This window comes from Chiloscyllium plagiosum, chromosome 17, assembly GCF_004010195.1.
Source record: "Chiloscyllium plagiosum isolate BGI_BamShark_2017 chromosome 17, ASM401019v2, whole genome shotgun sequence".
Classification (NCBI taxonomy): Eukaryota; Metazoa; Chordata; class Chondrichthyes; order Orectolobiformes; family Hemiscylliidae; genus Chiloscyllium; species Chiloscyllium plagiosum.
In genome coordinates this window covers 11,617,596-11,638,897 of record NC_057726.1, presented here as the reverse complement: position 1 = coordinate 11,638,897, position 21,302 = coordinate 11,617,596, and the positions used below count along the sequence as shown (strand labels likewise).

Here is a 21,302-nt window from a genome sequence, read left to right as displayed (position 1 = left end):
AAAGATGATTCATTCTCGTTCTGTTCCCACTTACCTAGCCATGATAACATATAACCTTTTATCACACGTGCTTTAACTTTGCCCACCAGCCTCTAATGTGCACCTTATTTATAGCTTTTTGAATGTCCAAAACCACCACATCCATTTCTAATGTTCCTTATTTTTATACTTGTGTGTAGATTTGAAAAGTCGCAATGGTACTGAAGCAATTAGGTATATTTACAGACTGAGATATTGGCCTTCCCAACACAAGTGCTGAACCAAAACCATGCCTCACACCTGTGACAATATTTACTTTTTGGTATCAAAAACAGAAATTGCGGAAAAACTCAGCAGGTCTGGCAGAATCTGTGGAGAGAAATCAGACTTAACATCTTCAGAACACTTGAAGAAGAGTCACTAGACTCGAAATGTTAACTCTGATACAGATGCTGCGAGGTTTGCTGAGTTCTTCCAGCAATTTCTGTTTTTGTTTCTGATTTCCAGCATCCACAGTTCTTTCAGTTATTTTTACTTTGTATTTATGTTTTGGTGCTGTTTCACCCAAGAGAAAAGACAATAAAAGCAGCTTGAGTGAGGATCTGACAATCTCCTAAGAAAAAAACATCAATGGAATGGGTTCAATATGGAATGATGCAAAGTCAACTTAATTCCCAGGATCTTTCATGACCCAGTGAGTAATGGATTTTCACCAATCAGTGAGAAATTTAACCATGGTTGGACACCATCACCAGTGACACCAGTGAGTGAATTGATAAGGAGAACAAGGCTAGCACCTATTCCTGGAATGGTTTAAAAGGACTCTGAAATAACTGCATGAAGGCTGATATCCTATCACCAAGTCACCCTTTACTTACAAATGCATAGTACATATATCTTATTCTTTAAAACGCAAGCACCCTTTAATGCAGGTGCACAATTACTGCTAAATAATTGGGTTACTACTGAATCATTTTCCCCTAACTGCAAAGCAATACTTCCAATCATCAGTCACGAAGTGAACAGCTAATATCTTTTCCCCAGGATAGTGGAGTCCAAAACTAGACGGCATAGGTTTAAGGTTAGAGGACAGAGATTTAAAAGTAAACCAATGGCAACATTTTCACTCACAGTATGGTGTGTGTATGGAATGTGCTGCCAGAGGAAGTAGTGGAGGCTGACACAATTGCAGCATTTAAAAGGCATTTGGATGCGTATATAAATAGGAAGGTTGAGATGGATATGGGCAAAATGCTGGCAAAAGGGACTAAATTAATTTAGGAGATCTGGTCAACATGGACGAGTTGGATTGAAGGGTCTATTTCCAACCTGTACAGCTCTACAATTCTATGACTTTATGACATGACACTTTCCCAATTAGCTGAGAGCAGGCTCCCAGAGTGAGTAGAAGCCCTGACACTCCACTCTGTGTCTGTCAGCAAGGTCTCCCTGATTGGACCAGGTCAACTATTTTCCCTGCAGCATCGGAAGCTGAGGGGTGAACTTGTATATATATAAAATCATGGGGGACATGGATAAGATGAAAAGTCAAAGTCTTTTCCTTGGGTTAGTGGAGTCCAAAACAAGAGAGCATATGTTAAAGGTAAGAGGGGGAAAGATTTAAAAGGGAACCAAGGGGCAACTTTTTCATGCAGTGGATGGTGCATGTATGGAATGAGCTGCCAGAGGAAGTGATGGATACTGGTACAATTACAGCATCTAAAAGGCATCTGGATGGTTATATGAATAGGAAGGGTTTAGAGGGATATGGGCAAAATGCTGGCAAATGGCACTAGATTCATTTAGGATATCCAGTCAGCATGGATGAGTTGGACTGAAGGGTCTGTATCCATGCTGTACAACTCTATAACTCTATGACTGTAACAGCCATAATCAGGGAACTTGTACTCGATGAGGTCCACCTGGCTGACCTCGCTACAATCCCTACAGACTCAAATCACATGTTCTACACCATGCTTCCAGACTTTCCTTTGATGTGCCAGTATGTTGCAGAAACCCGCCATTTTATTTAAGACTGTTCCGAGCAACTGATCAAAAATTCCATTTAAGTTGTGCTTCTGTGTGCCTGCCATTTTCTATTTGCAGGTATAGGTTCTGCTTTGTGAAACAGCAAAGCAATTAATTACAGCCTTAAACAAGAGCTGAAGCCTAATGACCCCAATTGCGTGTTGTTTATGTTGCTGAAACATGCTGGCAATAAGATGCAGAGCTGGCCCACATGAAACAACAGTAAACTCCCCCATCTTTGTGCAGCTGAGGTCATTCTATCTTGACATGTGGGTTGCTTTAGCTGACTTATATTTTATTTGGTCATCAGGGAAGAAAAAAATCCTCCTCTCCAGTGACAGGGCTAACCTTCCAAGCCCCAGTACTGAGCCAGACAGACATGTTGATTATCTTGTTCAGAGATCAAGTCTACTACAGAGGTTCAGCCAGGTTTCTGTCTCCCATTCTCACCATGCCATCTTCATGATGACATCTGTCCTATGCTTCAAATAAGAATCAGTCTTGAGTGAAAGACCAAGGTTTTATATCTAGGGAGAGTAGAACACAAAATGGTCAAAGTTACACTACTAGCTATGCAAGGTTCTGGTTCGACCACACCTGGAGTACTGTGAGCTGTTCCAGGTATCATAACTTTGGAAAGATATCATACTCTCAGACAGAATTCAGCATAATTTACCACGTGTCAGATTTACATACCGTGTACAGAGGAACCTTGATTATCCAAACACCATGGGCGGGGAGTATTTTATTCAGATAATCAAATGTTCAGATAATCGAATGCCGGATAGCATAGTTTAGATTAGATTAGATTCCCTGCAGTGTGGAAACAGGCCCTTCAACCCAACAGGTCCACACCGATTCTCCAAAGAGTAACCCACCCAAACCCCTTTTCCCTCGGACTAATGTACCTAATTGACAATTTAAGCATGGTCAATTCACCTAACCTGCACATCTTTGGACTGTGGGAGGAAACCGGAGCACCCGGAGGAAACCCACGCAGACACGGGGAGAATGTGCAAACTTCACACAGACAGTCATCCAAGGTTGGAATCAAACCCTGGACCCTGGTGCTGTGAGGCAACAGTGCTAATCACTGAACCACCATGCCGCCCAAGTATTTTATTTTAGTAGTTTATTTTAGTAGTCAAGCATCAGGACCTTACAATCTTGTCTGCATAATCTGAAATTTGGATAATCGAATGCCAGATAACCGAGGTTCTTCTGTATATATCAATAGCACATTTTTGAGCTTGGCTTTTAAACTAGTGGCATATGGGTTTTGTCTATTTGTGTGAAACAAAGAAAATAGGAGTGGGAGTTGGCCTCTTTATCCTTCAAACCCACCACACCAGCCAACATGATCATGGTTGATCCTGACAGGGTAGAATCAGAGAAGATGTTTCCACTACTGGGGGAATCTTGAAGTAGGGGACACATGTGGATGCTCATTTAAAACTGAGATGTGGAGAAACCTCTTCTGTCAGAGGGTAGTAAATGTCTGGCGTTCTTTACCCCACAGAGTTGTTGAGGTTAAATCGCTGTCAGTATCTATAGAGGTGGTGTATAGATTTTTGAAATTTTGGAGCATTGATAACTATGAAGAGCTGATATAAAAGAGGAATAGAGGCCTAGGGCAGGCCAGCCATGATCTTACTGAATGGCAAGGTAGGCTTGAGGGGCTGAGTGGCCTACTCCTGCTCCTATTTCTTTCCAATCATTGAATCATAGAGCTGTACAGCATGAAAACAAATCCTTGGGTCCAACACATCCATGTTGACCAGGTATCCTAAATTAATCTAGTCCCATTTGCCAGCATTTGGCCCATATCCCTGTAAACTCTTCCTATCCATATACCTATACAGATCCCTTTGTGGGCGGCATGGTGGTTAGCACTGCTGCCTCACAGCGCTACAGACCCAGGTTCAATTCCCGCCTCAGGCGACTCTCTGTGTGGAGTTTGCACATTCTCCCCGTGTCTGCATGGGTTTCCTCCGGGTGCTCCGGTTTCCTCCCACAATCCTAAAATGTGCAGGTTAGGTGAATTGGCCGTGCTAAATTGCCCATAGTATTAGGTGAAGGGGTAAATGTAGGGGAATGGGTCTGGGTGGGTTACGCTTCGGCGGGTTGGTGTGGACTTCTTGGGCCGAAGGGCCTGTTTCCACACTGTAAGTAATCTAATCTAAAAAAAAATCTGCAATTATAACAGCCTCCACCACTTCCTCTGGCAGCTCATTCCACACACGCACCACCCTCTGTGTGAAAACGTTACCCCTTAGGTCCCTTTTAAATCTTTCCCCTCTCACCCTAAACCTACGCCCTCTAGTTCTGGAGTTTTCCCCCACCCCAGGGAAATGACCTTTGCTATTTACCCTATCCATGCCCCTCATGATTTTATAAACCTCTTTCAGGTCACCCCTCAGCCTCCAATGCTCCAGGGGAAATAGCCCCAGCCTATTTGGCCTCTCCCTATATCTGAAATCCCCTCTATGCCATGCTTCTGCTCTCTCCCTGTCACCTTTAACTTGCAGAAATCTGTTTATTTTATAAATGTAATCAGTAATTTCCTTTCCATGGTATTTGGTTCTGTGACACAGAATTCCACATGTTCACCATCCTCTGAATGAAGAACTTGCTCTTAATCCCAGTCTGAAATAGCCTACCCCATATTATAAGGCTATAACCCTTTGTTCTGGATACCCCAACAAGGGAAATCATCATTCCTGCTTCCAGCCTATCCAACCTTATCAGATTTTTATACTCTTCAATTAAATCTTTTACATCTCTCGAAACGCCAGTGAAATCACAGGCCCAGTCCACCCAACCCTTCCTTTGTAAAACTATCCTGCCATCCCTATAATCGATGTGGTGAACCTTTTCCGCAATCTATGAGTGGGTCTAATTACTAATAGGTCAATCCTTTCAAATCCAAAATATTCAACCAGCATGTGTCAAAGAGAAGATGACTGAAAGCCACCTGGAGTGTTAATGGAAGTTTGTTTATACTGTGAGGTTCATGACAAAAGAGGGAAATAAAAGCCATTAGCTTAGCAGAAGCTCATCTGAACTTTTTTTTTATTCAGCTGAAAGCTTTTGAATTCAGTTCTAAAGAGACCTGATTGAAGTTAGATGCAACAATTGTTTCTCTGAAGAAAAGTAGGTTTGTTCTGAGAAGTTAAGGAATAAGTTGTTTCAGTGAACGGCTTTCAGTTTGTGGAAACTTTTAGGCCAGGAATGGTTGTTAAACATCTGAATTGGCTATTCAAAGCTGAGAAATTCTAATACTCAATTGTGTGAGTTAAAGAAAAAGATATTGCAGCTCACAGGATTACAAGGATATCAGAGGGAAGAGAATATCAGTGAAGGAGTAGGGCCCATTGGTAACAAAAGGAGGAATCTCTGCATGAAGTCAGAAGGCATTGGTAGAGTGCTAAGTGTGTAATTCATACCTGACTTTACTCATGAGAAGAAGGATACTAGAACAGAATTCAAGAAGATGGACTGTGAAGTTCTTGAGCAGGTTGATATAAGAAGTGTGGAGGTACTGGAGGATTTGGCTGGTCCAAACATTGTATCTCAGACTCTGTGTGAGATGAGGGAAGAAAGAACAGCAGCCTTGACCAAATTTTTTAATCATCTTAGGCCACAGGGGAGGTGCCAGAGGACTGGAGGACAGCTGTGTTTCAACTTTATTAGAAGGACGGTGGAGATAGATAAGGGAATTAGAGGCCAGTAAGTCTTACATCAGTTGCATGAAAATTACTGGAGAAATAGTGAAGGAAAAATATAATCACCATTTTTATAGGCAAGGTATGTTCTGTGATAGTCAGCATGGTTTGGTCAGAAGGAGTTCATGTCTAACAAATCTTGGTGATTTTTTCAGGGAGATGACCAAGGTTGTCACTGAGGGTAGGACAGTTTGTGTAACTTATATGGATTTCAGCAAGACCTTTAACAAGATCCTACATGGAAAACTGACAAAGAAGGTAAAAGCTCAAGAGATTCAGGCTAATTTGGCAAGATGGATCCCAAATTGGCTGAGGGACAGGAGACAGAAGGTAATGGTAGAAAGCTGTTTGAAAGACTAGAGCCCAGAATTCAGCTGCATACCACAGTGGTCATAAATTATGTCAATCTGAATGTGGGGGGAGTGGTATGATAAGCAAGTTTGTGGATGACACCAAGATTGGTCAGGTGATTGACAGTGAGGAGGAAGGTTTTAGGTTACAGGAGGTTACATGGATTGGTCAGATGGGCAGATGGAATGTAACCCTGAGGAATTTGAGTTGATGCACATTGGAAGAAGTAACAAGACAATGGGGTACTCAATGAATAGCAGAACACTAGGAAGTTCAGAGGAATAGAGGGAACCTGAGATGCTTGTCCATAGACCTCTGAAGATGGCATGACAGTTTATTAGGGTAGTTAAGAAGACAGACAGGATGCTTGCTTTTATCAGTCAAATCATAGATTATAAGATCAGCAAGATTATTCTGGGGTTTATCAGAACTTTGAACTCACGGCTGGAGTACTGTGTGCAGTTCTGGTCACCACACTATGGGAAGGATGTGATTGGAGGGGGTACAAAAGAGATTCACCTGGAATGTCACCTGGGATGGAGCATTTCAGCGAGGAAGAGAGGCTGGATAAGCTCAGGTTGTTTTCTTTGGAACAGGGAAGGTTGGGGGGGGGGGGGGGGGGGGCGCGGCGGCAGCTGATAGAGGTATACTAGATTATAAGGGACATGGACAGGATAGGTAGAAAGAAGCCATTCCTCTTAGTCAAAGGGTCTTGAGCAAGGCAGCATAATTTCAAAGTGAAAGGCAAGGGGTTTACAGGGGATCTGAGGAAATTATTTGTTATCCAGAGGGTGATAAGGGTCTGGAATGCATTGCCTGGGAGGGTCATTGAGGCAGGTAGCCACACAACCTTCACAAAGTACTTGGATGAACACTTGAAGTGTCATAAGATTTAGGGTCATGGGCCTATTGCCGGCAAGTGGGATTATTTTAGGAGCAGTCTATTTTTGGTGGTACAGACTTGACGAGATAAATGATCTCTTCTGTTCTGTATAATTCTATGATCCTATGACTGGGACTGAAAAGAAGCAGTTAAATCAATTGAACAGATTTGATAGGTGAAGAAACTTTCTCTTTTTTTTAAATTACAAAAATATTTTTTTTAATCACTCTTCGTGTTGACAGTATACTGGATTTAGTTTTGCTGGGTATTTGAAATCTTTCAAACAGTCTTACTTACAGATAATTTGGTTTGTCTTATTTTTCTTTCTTTTGTGTAATAATGTCTGTTTTATTGTTGAAAGCAAATCTGCACCATGCGAAATGAAGAAAATAAAACAAAATATGATCTATGAGGACAGATTTCATTCCAGAATCTGATTTGTACAGGAGGAATATCAGTCTGGATCCTAACAACCCAGTTTCCAGAGGCTAACTTACGGAAGATCACATAATTCAGGCTTTGACAGACTAAAGGATGGCTTGATCAAAGTTTTCAAAATATCAAATAAAAACTATTTCTACTGGTTGTGAGTATAGAGCTGGGACATAGCATAAACATAAGAGTCAGGCCTTTCAGCCATGACATCCTGAAACACATCCAAACATAAAGTTTGAAATAATTTTCAATTCTTACTTATCAATGACAAATTGCTTAGTGTTGTTTTGAAATCTGAGATTGATATATTTTTGATTATCAATAGTATTAAAGGAAATGAGCAAAAGAAGGTCCATGGAATTAGGTCACAGACCATAAGACATAGGAGCAGAAGCAGGTCATTTGGTCCATCAAGACCACTCTACCATTCAATGAGACCACGGCTGATCTGATAATCCTCCATCCCATTTCCCTATTCCCTGATTTTCTTACTTATTAAAAATCTGTCTATCTCAGCCTTGTATGTACTTAATGACCCAACGTGTACTCTCTGCAGTGAAGAATTTTTGAGATACATATTCCTCTTCATTTCTGTCTTACATGGGTGACCCCTTATTCTGAGATTATGCCCTCTGGTTACCCACATGGGGAAACAGCCTCTCAGCAGCTACGTAAGAATCATATATGTTTCAATAAGGTCACCTTACATTCTTCTACAGTTAAGTGAATACAGGCCCAACTTGCTCACTCTCCCAACATTAGAAAAGCTGTGATCTCCATTAATGGTGAAACAGGCCTTTGTTCATTTCAACAGCATCCTCAAGCATGTTTGCACTGGTCTTCTTTTGAAGAGTTAAAAAGGCTAGCCTTTTTGTCTCCAATTGACAATTGGAAAAGCTGCCATTGTCAGGCATCTTGTCTAAAAATGCAGCAAGTTCCAACAATTCCTGCAGATCTTGTAAATGTGTTTCCATTACTTAACTGCAAATAGTATCTAGCTGTTGTAACAAATAAAATGTCCTGAGGTTAAGAGTGAGAGGAATCTAATTTTGAAAGCAGTGGATTGAATCACAAATAGTTATTACCAATTGATTCACACCACATGCATTTTTCAATGAATCAATCCTGCTTGGATCTGCTTGGCAGGGCAAAAAGCATTAAAAAGCTACCATCAGGGTCCAAACTTCTTATTAATGTATGAACTGAATTATAAAGCCATAAGAAATAGAAACAGGAGGAGGCCTCAAGCCTGCTCCTCCATTCAATTGGATCATGACTGATCTGACATTCCTCACATCCACATTCCTGCCCTTTCCTGTCACCCTTGATTCCTCACTGATCAAGAATCTATCTACCTCAGCCTTAAGTATACACAAGATCTCTGCCCTACAGCTTTCTGGAGTTCCAAAAACTCACAACCGTTTGACAGAAGAAATTCATGATGAAGGGCTTTTGCCCAAAATGTTGATTTTCCTGCTCCTCGAATGCTGCCTGACCTGCTGTGCTTTTCCAGCACCACTCTAATCTAGAATCTGGTTTCCAGCATCTGCTGTCCTTGTTTTTACCTAGAAGAAATTCCTCCTCATGTCACTCTTAAATAGGTGCCCCCTCGATTCTGAGACTATGTCCTCCTGTCCTAGACTTTTCCATGCAGGTAAATATCCTCTCAGCATTTACTCTATCAAACTCCTAAAGAATTTTATATGTTTCAATGAGAACACTTCTCATTCTTCTAAATTTTAATGAGTCGCAAAGCAAGAAAGCAGCCCACGTATCTACTACCATATAGTAAGGTCACTATCAAAGTATGAACCTCTTGTCAAAATTAAATTTAAACAAAACCCAATTTGGTGTTTTCCCTGATAACCATGTCTGAAACCTTGTGGGTCATTGCCATTTCTACCAATATGCAGTACTGGATAAGGATTGTTTGAGATAATTCCCTGTCTGAAACCCTCTCTGATATTGTTTAATTTTGGGCCTATCTAGTGATTAGTGGTAAAGGATACTCCACCAAAGGGTTTGTACAGAACAGGCACAGGACTTAGATAATAAGAAGGTCTACAGCATGAAACAAATAGAGAAAATGCTGGAGAAACTCAACAAGTCTGGCAGGATCTGTGAAGAAAGAAACAGAATTAACAGAGTTTGATTCTTCTTGAGAAGAGTCTTGTTTGGTTTTAAAGAGTCATAGCGGACTCACAAAATTGACTGTTTCCCTCACCACAGATGTTGCGTTTCTCTAGCACTTCCTGTATTTGTTTTAGATTTCTAGTATGTGCAGCACTTTGTTTTTTTTTTCAGGTGTACTGCACAATACCTGTGAATATAACTACATTGGGTCAGGCAGAATTATTAAGGAACAGATACATCTGCTCCATCCAAGTGTTATAGTGGAACTCTCTGTCTCCAACCACAGTAGGCTAGATTCAATTCCCTACAGTGTGGAATCGGGCCAAGTCCACACCGACCTTCTGAAAAGTAACCCACTCAGACTCATTTCCCTCTGACTAATGCACCTAACACTGTGGGAAATTTAGCATGGCCAATTCATCTAACCTGCACATTTTTGGACTGTGGGAGGAAACCCACACAGACAGGGCGAGAACATGCAAACTCCACACAATCACCCGAGACTGGAATTGAACCTGGGTCCCTGGCGCTGTGAGGCTGCAGTGCTAGCCACTGTGCAGCCCTACTGGGCTAGCACACATACAGCCAATGCAACATGAACATTAGGCCTTTAAGAACCATTAAGCTAAAAGCCATTACCTTATTCAACAGACAGTAAGTATGAAAGAAAGTATGTAGTTTCACATTATGTTTAAAATTGCAATATTTTTCTAAATAGATTCCCTAAGAGAGAATAGTTAAAAAAAAAGGCAGACACCAAGTTGTGGTAGAATAAGGGTTAGAACAAAAGGACCGAAGGCAAATTCTGAGCAACAGGTGTTTTATTGGGGCATTTGAAAGTACTTCCACCAAAGGTGTGATAGAATAATGTGAAAATGTAAGGCAGGTGTACGATGAAAGGGAAGGAGCTGACACAAGACATCAGTCTGGTCAATAAAGGTTCAACATGGAGCTCCTGTTGGACAGGATGAGAGAACGAAGCTTGGGCTGTGAAAGTGAAAAGCTACACAATGTACACAGAATGTCAGGAATACAGCGTGAGGGGAGAGGGTCACAGATGCAGTCAACAGCACAAGGTCTAGGAGGATGGTAAAGATCTGGGTGGGTAGAAGATGATGTAGACAAGAAATGGTTCTAATAAATGTGATAAAGACAGTACAAGTCTGAATTCGCTCCTCCAAAACTGGTGGAATCTGAATCAAATTAAAACGTTAAAAATGAGATGTTTGTTAGGTTTGAAAGAATGACTTGCACTTAAAGACTCCCAATTCTACCAGATGCCTCAAAGCATTTCATAGCAAATGCAATACTTCAATTGTTGTCATTGTTGTAATGTAGTAAATGTAATGGCCAATTTGTGCAGAGCAAGCTCCCATAGAGACATAATGACGATGTAACCTGTTCTACTGATATTGATGTTGAGTGGGAGGGGGCGGGAAGGTAAATGCTAACAAAAATTCCAGGCATACTTTACTGCCCTAATAGAGTCACAGAGTCATACAGTACAGAAACAGACCCTTCGGTTCAACCAGTCCACGCCAAACATAATCCCAAATTAAATTAGTCCCACCTGTAATGCCACATTTTCTTGTATATCCACCTCTGAGGGTAGATAGATTCTCTGGCAGTGCAACTACAATTCTCACTCAGTTCTGATTATCTTACCCAGCCCTTACAGTGCAACTCGAACTTGGCAGTTTGTGAATCAGAGGTGAACGGTAATCTCAAACTGACCCAGAATAGACACAAAATGTAAGAATTTCGCATCATATGGAACTAAGGCAGCTCAATGGACCGAAGGTAGAGATTAAGTCAATGGCAGCACAGGCTTCAAGGTTGAATGGCCTACTCCTGAATCTATGATGAACTGAGGAGGTAAGAAGTTGGGTTTAACTGTGGGATGCAAAGAGACTGAGTAGGAATGGATGATGCGGAGAAGACACTGAGACAGCTAAGCAGATCTTGATCCCCAATTTAAGAAATCCACCACCACCACAATAAGAAAACAGCCAGACATACAGTTTGGTGCATATGGACTTGCTTTGTCTCTTCCTCAGTGCTGACTGGTTGACTAAACTTATTTGTATTTCTTGCAGAGTTCCAGCATTTGTAACATTATTTTTCAATTTTATCTCTAGTTAATTGTTTGATTTTGATTTCCTCTTCCTGTTTTCATGCGAATCCCTCACCATCAGTGTCATACATAAACCTGTACATATAAGGCCAGGTAGTTGACAGTGCTGCTAGTTCAGGCCTTTGTCAATACTGGATGAGAATGTATCTCTCCCTTGAACTCCCAAGCTACCTCTAATGCAGGCCAGATCTCTGTTTGGTCTAGATTAGTAATTGAACAGGGAGGCATGCGTGGAACCTCATGATCTAGCCTTACATGCCATCTAAATTCAAATGGATTGTGGCATTTGAACTTTAGCACCTTGTCCGACCAGAACTTTTGTTTCTTCACTATCACTGTCATTGTCTTCAACATCCTGGGCCTTAACCTCTGGAATTCCTTCAGTAAATATATTTGCCTCTCAATCTCTTTTTTTTTAACTTCAAGGTACTCCTTAAGATCTCTCTCTTTGACCAAGCTATTGACCAGCTAACCTCATATCTCCTACCTTCAGTAAATATATTTGCCTCTCAATCTCTTTTTTTTTAACTTCAAGGTACTCCTTAAGATCTCTCTTTGACCAAGCTATTGACCAGCTAACCTCATATCTCCTAAAATGGCTGAGTGTAAAATCTGGCTCCTCAGCCTGGGACATTTTACTCAGCTAAAGGTGCTATATAAACGCAATATATTGTTGCTATCATGCAACTACCAAGTGCAAATAATGGTTGAAATCTGGAATTCTCCCCTGAGAAAGCTGTTTTGAGTCTGGGGCTCTTTGATATTTTTATTAAGTAAGGGGCATGATATCAAGGAAGGTAAATGCTGTTCAGGTGCAGAACAGCTACGTCCTAACTGAATGGTGGAACAGGTTTGAGGAGGCAAAGTCCTCAAGTTAATGCATTTTGTTTTAAAGAAAGGCCACTGAGGTATGGGAAGAGAATTCCAGAAAACACACTGGTAGAACTAAAACTCAATCATTCAGGAAATAGCTCTTCATGAAACAGGGAGCAGAATGTTGGAACTTTCTACCCCTATGAAAACTGTGGATGCTGAAGTTTCAAGATAGACTTTTGTTTGTTCATGTTATCAAGGAATCAAGCAAAGGTGTCTATTTGGGACAGATGTAGAATAGGCATGATCTAGATTAGATTACTTAGTGTGGAAACAGGCCCTTCGGCCCAACAAGTCCACACCGACCCACCGAAGCGCAACCCAACCAGACCCCTACATTTACCCCTTTAATCTAACACTACGGGCAATTTAGCATGGCCAATTCACCTGACCTGCACATCTTTGGACTGTGGGAGGAAACCGGAGCACCCGGAGGAAACCCACGCAGACATGGGGAGAATGTGCAAACTCCACACAGTCAGTCGCCTGAGTCAGGAATTGAACCCCGGTCTCTGGCGCTGTGAGGCAGCAGTGCTAACCACTGTGCCACCGTGCCGCCCATAAAGTTAAATGGTGGATAACATTCAATGGGCTGAATGGCCTCCTCCTGTATCAATGTTCCTTTTTGAGAAGTTATACCTCTAATATCCCTACTCTACACTAACCAGCTCTGATTGCAAGTAATTCAGTGACACAGTGACTCAGGAAATAAATATATGTGTTTCTGATAAATAGCAGGGTAAAGGGCTATGGGGAGCAGGCAGCAAAGTGGAGTTGACATCAGGATGAGATCAGACATGGTCATATTAAATGGCAGAGTGGGATCGAAGGGCTGAATTGCCTACTCCTGCTCTTAATTCCTATGTCCCTGTGACAAACAGAGCAAACTCATTGCTATACAAGTCACAAAAGGCAAAACCTTATATCAATGCAGAAACGCACTCAATAGAATCCATTTGTAATATGCGAACTGCACTCAGTATGACTAATAGTAATGTTCAAAATATAATAATACTATTCCTTTAAAGACAAAATACAGTACTTATATCATGCAACTGTCTATCGTCTAAGCCTTCGTATACTGTTCTCTGTCTCCCATCCTAAGATTAATCCATTATAGGACTGATTTCAAAACAATGGCAAATGCACAGGACAGATTCAGTCGGATGTGATATTAGATTATAACAATGTAAATTGTTTTGTGTTAGAGTTGAGAAGGTTGGGTGACAACCGAATAGAGACCTTCAAGTGTATGAAAGTTGTCATTGGGGAGATTGCAACTGATTAATTCTACTGGCCATTGGTTGGTACAGATTTAAAACAGTCAGAAGAAGAAATACAGGGGAGGGTGGAACATATTTCCTTAAATGGAGGCTAAGTCCCTGGAAGTATAGAGGGGACACAGGAGTTTACTGAAGAAGGAAATCAGGAGGGTGAAAAGGGGACATGTGATAGCCTTGGCTGAGAAAATTAGGGTAAATCCAAGGAGGTTCTTTGAGTATATTAAAGGACAAAGAATAATTAGAGAGAGAACAGAACCCCTCAAGGACCAAAGTGGATATTTATGTGTAGAACTGAGGAGGTGGGCAAGATGTTCAATGACTATTCCTCCTCTGTGTTTACCATGGAGAAAGGGCATGAAGACTTGGGAACTTGGGGAGGTTAGTAGTGATATCTTGGGGATAGTCCATATCACAGTAGAGGAGGTGTTGGATGTATTAGAATGCATGAAGGTACATAAATCTCCTGGTCCTGACCAGATATATCAGAGACCATTACAAGATCATAGAGAAGAAATTGCAGGAGCCATGGCTGATATTTTTGCATCATTTAGGTTGGGTAATAAATGCTGGCTCAGCCAGCAATGCCTATCTCCCATGAATGATTTTTTTTTTTAAAAAAGCAGTCTTAGCGTTTTGAGTTCAGTGACTCTTCATGAGAATGTTAACTCTGCATTCTCCACACAGATGCTGCCCGACCTGATGATTAAAATCTGTTTCTACCTCAGCTTTACCACTGGACTTAGCTAGTCAATGTCTCACTGCCCAGCCTCCCACTCCTTATCCACCTTAAACCGAATGTCATCAAAAACATTAGTTGCACAGGTCTGAGCTTATTCAAAAACCCATTTCCCCATGTGCTTGCTGTGTTCCATGAATTCCCAGTCAAGTAATATTTGGACTTGAAAATGCTTGCCTGTGATTGTAAATCCTTCACTCCCTTCCTCTCTGTTGCTGTCATCTCCTCCAGCTTCACAATCCTCTGAAAACTCTCCACCTTTGAAATTCTGGCCTCATGTACACCACTGATGTGGATCATCCCACTAAGGGCCATGTCTTCAGCCTCCTAATTCTGCATTAGCCTCAATAAAGGTTTTCTGCCTCCTTGCCACTCTTTCCATCCATTTCCCCACTTTTTCAAACCCTTATTAATGACCTGCCACCTTGACCAAACTTTGGCCAATGTTTTCATGTCTCCACAGAGGCCATTTGAATGTTGCCTGCAATTTCTCTTTTGTCTCAGATCACCACGTTCTCAATCCGCGACTTCTATCATCTAAAAATATGACAGTGGCAGATATATGGGAACACCACTCCCTGCAAGTTCCCCTCCGAGCCACTCACCATATTGATTTGGAAATCTATCACCATTCCTTCACTGTCACTTGGTCAAAATTCTGGAATTCCATCCCTGACAGCACTGTGTCTCTCCCTAATAGCCAAGGATTACCAGAGAGGAGTGATGCCCTAGTGGTATTATCAGTGTATTGTTAATCCAGAGCCCCAGGTAATACTCTGGGGACATGGGGTCAAATCTCACTAAAGGATAATGGTGGCATCTGAATTCAATAAAAATCAAGATTGAAGGGTTTAATGATGACCATAAATCAATTGCTAATGGTTAGAAAAATGCTCTTTAGAGAAGGTTTGGTCTATGTTGGAGGCTGAGGAATGACCATACAGAAATTTTAAAACATTGTGAGGGGCATGGATAGAGTAAATAGGTAAGATCTTTTTCCCAGAGTAGGGGAGTCCAAAACTGGAGGGCATAGGTTTAAGGTGAGATTGGAAAGATTTAAAAGGGACCTAAGGGGCAACTTTTTCATGCAGAGGGTGGTGCATGTAGGAAATGAGCTGCCAGAGGAAGTGGTGGAGGCTAGTACAATTGCAACATTTAAAAGGCATCTGGATGGATATATGAATAGGAACGGTTTAGTGGCAGAGTGCTGGCAAATGGGAATAGATTAGTTTCGGGTATCTGGTCGGCATGGACAGATTAGACCGAAGTGTCTGTTTCCTTGTTGTACATCTTTGACTCTGTGACATGACTCCAAATTTACATCAGTGTGGTTGACTCTTTGTTACCCTATGGCATTTAGGGATGGGCAATAAATGCTGATCTAGCAGATGGTGAATTAAAGAAAGAAGGCAGCTCACCACCATCTTCTCTGGGCCAGTTAGAGATGGCCAACAAAATGCTGGCTCAGCCAACGTTGCCCACATTCCCTTAATTATTCTTCTTTTAAATCTGCATTGCTCAGCCTTTGTTTAAAAGCCATATAGGGTGGATTAATTCAGTTGCCTTGCTGATTCATACCATCTGAAATTCCAGTTTCATTTGCATCAATGGGTGACCAGAAAAAAATGCCATAATTGCTCTTTGCACCAAATGCAATTAATACAAAACTGATCAAAGACCTTCTGCATTTTACAAACTAGTGCACTATTAATTAAGGGTTTGTGGGCAATGCTGGCTGAGCCAGCATTTTGCATCTTCCTTACTGCACCTTTACTTTTGGATACAGCTATACCTGTGACTGAGCTATCACTCCAGCTCGGTCTCTGGAAAGTACCTTTCGCACCTCCCCTTACAGCTACATTGATGAGGGTCTTTTTTGTTCAACTTCTTCCCTTGACCCCGTTACATTTCTAGTCTTCAGACGATTTTAACAAGTCACCTTAAAGCTTTAAAACAAAAAGGAGTAGTGTCGGTGGATTTCGATAAAGGCGCAGCATTGAAAACACAATCAAAGGTCACAAGTCTGAATCGGATATCATTTTAGCAATGTGGAGCCACCCAGTATGATTTCTTGTCTGATGTCCGTTCCCCAGTGCAAATATTTCCCTCCCGGCCAGTGCTGAACACATCGATAAGCCAGTGACTGATGCTGATGTTTCTGGAACATGGTTTGATCCAGCGAATCAATCGGCGTCTAGAATTGATAATTCCATTAGTTACCAAAGGCGTATCATCATTAAAAAAAAGAACGCAGCACGAAACATAACCATGTCAAGTAATTAGAGAGAGAGAGAGAAAAAAGACAGTGGTAAAATGAGATTAGGAGATCACGGGTCCCGTATTAACAAGGAGACACCACATATGTGTGCAAAGCAACTCCTGCTGGGGAATGTGAAATCTTCTAAAAGTATAGCTACTCGGTAGAATGGTTATTATAATACATATGCAGATGCTTACTATATGCACGCCACCGTATATATTTATACTATATTATTCATTAATGCTCTTCTAAACTGTGTACATTGCATTTGAATATTGTAGATCCGGTCTCAAATGTAGATTCGGATGTTGGTAATCACACACACTACAATTAAATGATAAACATATAGCATTCTGATTTTCTAACGGCATTAGAAATAGGTCCAAAATATGAAATTAGCCTCCATTAGTATATACGAATGTAGAGCATACTGGGCTGTTCTTCTGTAAGAATATGCACAATTTAGAAAGTATAGGATATGATCTGTATATAAAATGTGCACAGTATATACACAGCCCATGTACGAGAAATACACACATACAATGTACAAATGATAAATGAAGAGCATACCATATTTTGGCGGTGTAAATGTAAGATTTTAACCCTCTCAGCACACAAGCCATATGTAGATCGCAAACAAAAAGGAGTGTTAATTTAAAAGAACGGTATATAGGCTATGAATGTATACTATATTTGCAGTCTATAAGCACTCACACGTTCGTTCCCTGTGAGAACGTGAATGATAGAATGTTTACTGTCTATGAACACAATATACAGACACTGAATGTCTATGATACCTATTGTGTATAAGCGCAAACTATATATAGGTAGAAGTTTCAAAGTATTCTGGTGATGTATAATCATACAGGACATGCATGGTAAATGTATAGGATATTGGCCATCTACAAACATCCACAGTCTGTAGATAGCAAATATATAGGATACTAGCTTTTTATTAGCAAATGTCCAGTGCGTCGATAGTAAATGTATAAGATCCTGGCTGACACACGAAGTGTGGATGGCAAATGTATATCACTGACAGTCTACAAGCCCACACAGTATGTAGACGGTAACTATATGGAATTCTGACTTATATAGGCACACACGGTACGTAGATGGTAAATGTATGGAATTCCTACTGTCTATATGCATGCACATAGTATGCAGATGGTAAACGTACAGGAAACCGTCAATCTATAAGGACACTATACCGTTGCGAATGTACAGAGTGCTGGTTCTCTATATGGACACTATACCGTGGCGAATGTATAGAGTGCTGGTTCTCTATAAGGACACTACACAGTGGTGAATGTACAGAGTGCTGGTTCCCTATAAGGACACTATACAGTGGTGAATGTACAGAGTGCCGGTTCTCTATAAGGACTCTACACAGTGGTGAATGTACAGAGTGCTAGTTCTCTATAATGACACTATACAGTGGTGAATGTACAGAGTGCTGGTTCTCTATAATGACACTAAGGTGAATGTACAGAGTGCCGGTTCTCTATAAGGACACTATACAGTGGTGAATGTACAGAGTGCCGGTTCTCTATAAGGACACTACACAGTGGTGAATGTACAGAGTGCTGGCTGCCGAGAAGGTGAAGTGCGTCTTGCAGATTAGTCTGAAAGCAGCTACTTAACCAGGCCTTGACTCGGATTTTCACCTCTCCTTCCTGGGGCTCGGGCATCGCTTTCTTGGCCACCCGCAGCTTGTTTAAACCCCCAAATCCGGACAGGATGACGGCTCGAATCTCCTTGGTGTCCCCCAGCACATTGCTGCGCTCCCTGGCCGCATCCTTCTCGATCATGTGCTCGGTCTCCTCGCTCTTGTCCACGCCGTCGTTAGCCATGGGAGAGGGTGCTGGAGACGGCCCGGTGCTGGTGCTGGGTTCGACTGGGCTGGGAGCAGGCTCTCGCTGAATTGTCTCTCCTGCACAAGGCAGTCTGAGTCCGCCGCTGACTTGAGCTGCAAATGAACCGAAGCGACAGCACTGGCGCAGCCAGGCAGACTGGTCGTATTGCAGCGCGTATAACTCGCGGTGGCTGGGAGGGATGTGATCATTTCTTTTGCAAAGTTATCCTCCAAGCAGCGTGGAACTGCAGCAGGAAATCTGTTTAACATCTTCCAAGTGCTGCATTACAAAATAAATATGACACAGCAAACCTAATTGTATACATTTATCATCTACATCCTGTGTATGTGTGCGTGTAGATGGTAGGAATTCCATACATTAACCATCTACATCCTGTGTGCAGCTAGAGACGGTCAGAATTCCATGTATTTACCATCTACATAATGTGTGCACCAATAGACAGTCGAAATTCCATACATTTATCATCTACATACTGTGTATGTATAGACGGTCAGAATTCATTCATTTACCATTCTTGAACTTTGTAGTGGAACCAATGAGGAAGCAAGCTTTCTTACATCTGGTTATGTGTAATGGGACAGGAATAATGAATAATCTCATAGTTAGGGATCCTCTTGGAAAGACTGATCACAATATGGTTGAATTTAGAGTACTGATGGAAAGTGTGAAGATAAAATCCAATGCCAGGGTCCTGTGCTTAAACAAAGGAGACTACAATAGGATGAAGGAGGAATTGGCTAAAGTAGTCTGGAAGCAATGACTTTATGGTGGGACAGTTGAGGAACACTGGAGGACTTTCAAAGGAATTTTTCAGAGTGCTCAGCAAAAGTTTATACCAGTGAAAAGGAAGGACTGTAGGAAAAGGAGTAACCCAGCCATAGATGTTTAAAGAAATAAGGGAAGCTATCAAATTGGAAGAAAAGGCATACAAAGTGGCAAAGACCAGTAAGAAACTAGAAGATTGGGAAAACATTAAAGGTCAACAGAAAGCCACAAAAAATACTGTAAGGAAAAGTAGGATAGATGATGAGAGTAAACTAGATCAGAATATAAAGACAGGTAGCAAAGGTTTCTACAAATATATAAAACGAAAAAGAGTAGTGAAGGTAAACATTGGTCCTTTTGAGGATAAGAAGGGAGATTTAGTCATGGGATATGAGGAAATGGCTGAGGCATTGAACAGGTACATTTAGTTGGTCTTCACAATGGAGGACACGAATAACATGCCAGTAATTGACAAGGAGATGAAGGTAGGTGAGGATCTGGAAACAATCATTGTCATGAAAGATGTAGTGTTGGGCAAGTTAATGGAGCAAAAGGTAAACAAGCCTCCTGACCCTAATGGAATACATTCCAGGATACTAAAAGAGATGGCAGGAGAAATAACAAATACACTCATGGTAATTTTCCAAAATTTGCTGGACTCTGGGGCAGTTCCAGCAGACTGGAAAACAGTAAATGTGATGCCATTGCTTAAAAAAGGAGGTAGGAAAAAGATGGGGAATTATAGGCTGGTTAACTTAACTCCTGTAATGGGGAAAATGCTTGAATCCATCATTAAAGAAGAATTAGCAAAATATTTAGATAGAAATTGTCCCATTGGGTTGACGCAGCATGGGTTCATGAAGGACAGGTCATGCTTAGCCAATTTACTGCAATTCCAAGAAGACAATATGAGCACAAAGTATAATGAGAACCCAGTAGGTGTGGTTTATCCAGATTTCTAAAAGGTATTCGACAAGGTGCCACACAAAAGGCTGCTCCATAAGATAAAGATGCAATGTGTTAGCATAGATAGAGGATTGGTTAACTGACAGGAAGCAAAGAGTGGGGAGAAATGAGTCTTTTTCTGGTTAGCGATCAATGACTAATGATGTGCCTCAGGATCACAGTTGTTTACAATTTATATAGATGACTTGGAGTTGGAGACTATGTGTCATGTGTCAAGGTTTGTGGATGACACGAAGACGAGTGGTTGAGGAAAGTGTACAGAGGACTCTGAAAGTTTGCAGAGGGATATAGATAGTTTAAGTGAGTGGGCAAAGGTCTGGATGATGGAGTACAATTTTGATAAACATGAAGTCATCCATTTTCATACGAGTACAGTAAAAAAAACTATTATTTGATTGGTAAAAAAATTGCAGCATGCTGCTGTGCAGAGGGACCTGGGTGTCCTTGTGGCTGAATCACAGAAGGTTGGTATACAGGTTCAACAGGTAATTAAGAAGGCAAATGGAATTTTGGCCTTCATTGCTAAAGGGATTGAGTTTAAAAGCAGGGAGGTTATGTTGCAGCTGTATAAGGTGCTGTTGAGGCCACACCTGGAGTACTGCATGCAGTTTTGGTCTCCTTACTTGAGAAAGGATGTACTGGCACTAGAGAGGGTGCAGAGGAGGTTCACTAGGTTGATTCTGGAATTGAGGAGGTTGGCTTATGAAGGCAGATTCATTAGAATTTAGAAGAATGAGGGGGAATCTTATAGAAAAATATAATTATGAAGGGACTAGATAAGATAGAAGCAGGGAGGATGTTTCCACTGGCCGGTGAAGCTAGAACAGGAGGGCATAAAATCAAAATGAGGAAGAACAGATTTAGGACAGAATTA

At 41.3% G+C, this 21,302-nt stretch overlaps 1 protein-coding gene across 1 annotated transcript in view; it reads right to left on the bottom strand.

Annotated features, from left to right (window-relative positions):
• Window positions 1-18,851, bottom strand: part of LOC122558222 (synaptic vesicle membrane protein VAT-1 homolog-like) — a 194,980-nt gene extending 176,129 nt beyond the window's left edge. Inside the window, exon 1 of the mRNA XM_043706556.1 lies at window positions 18,465-18,851. Coding sequence (XP_043562491.1) covers window positions 18,465-18,673 — 209 coding nt within the window. The 5' untranslated portion in view covers window positions 18,674-18,851. The remainder of the gene's footprint in view (window positions 1-18,464) is intronic.
• Window positions 18,852-21,302: the final 2,451 nt, after the last annotated feature.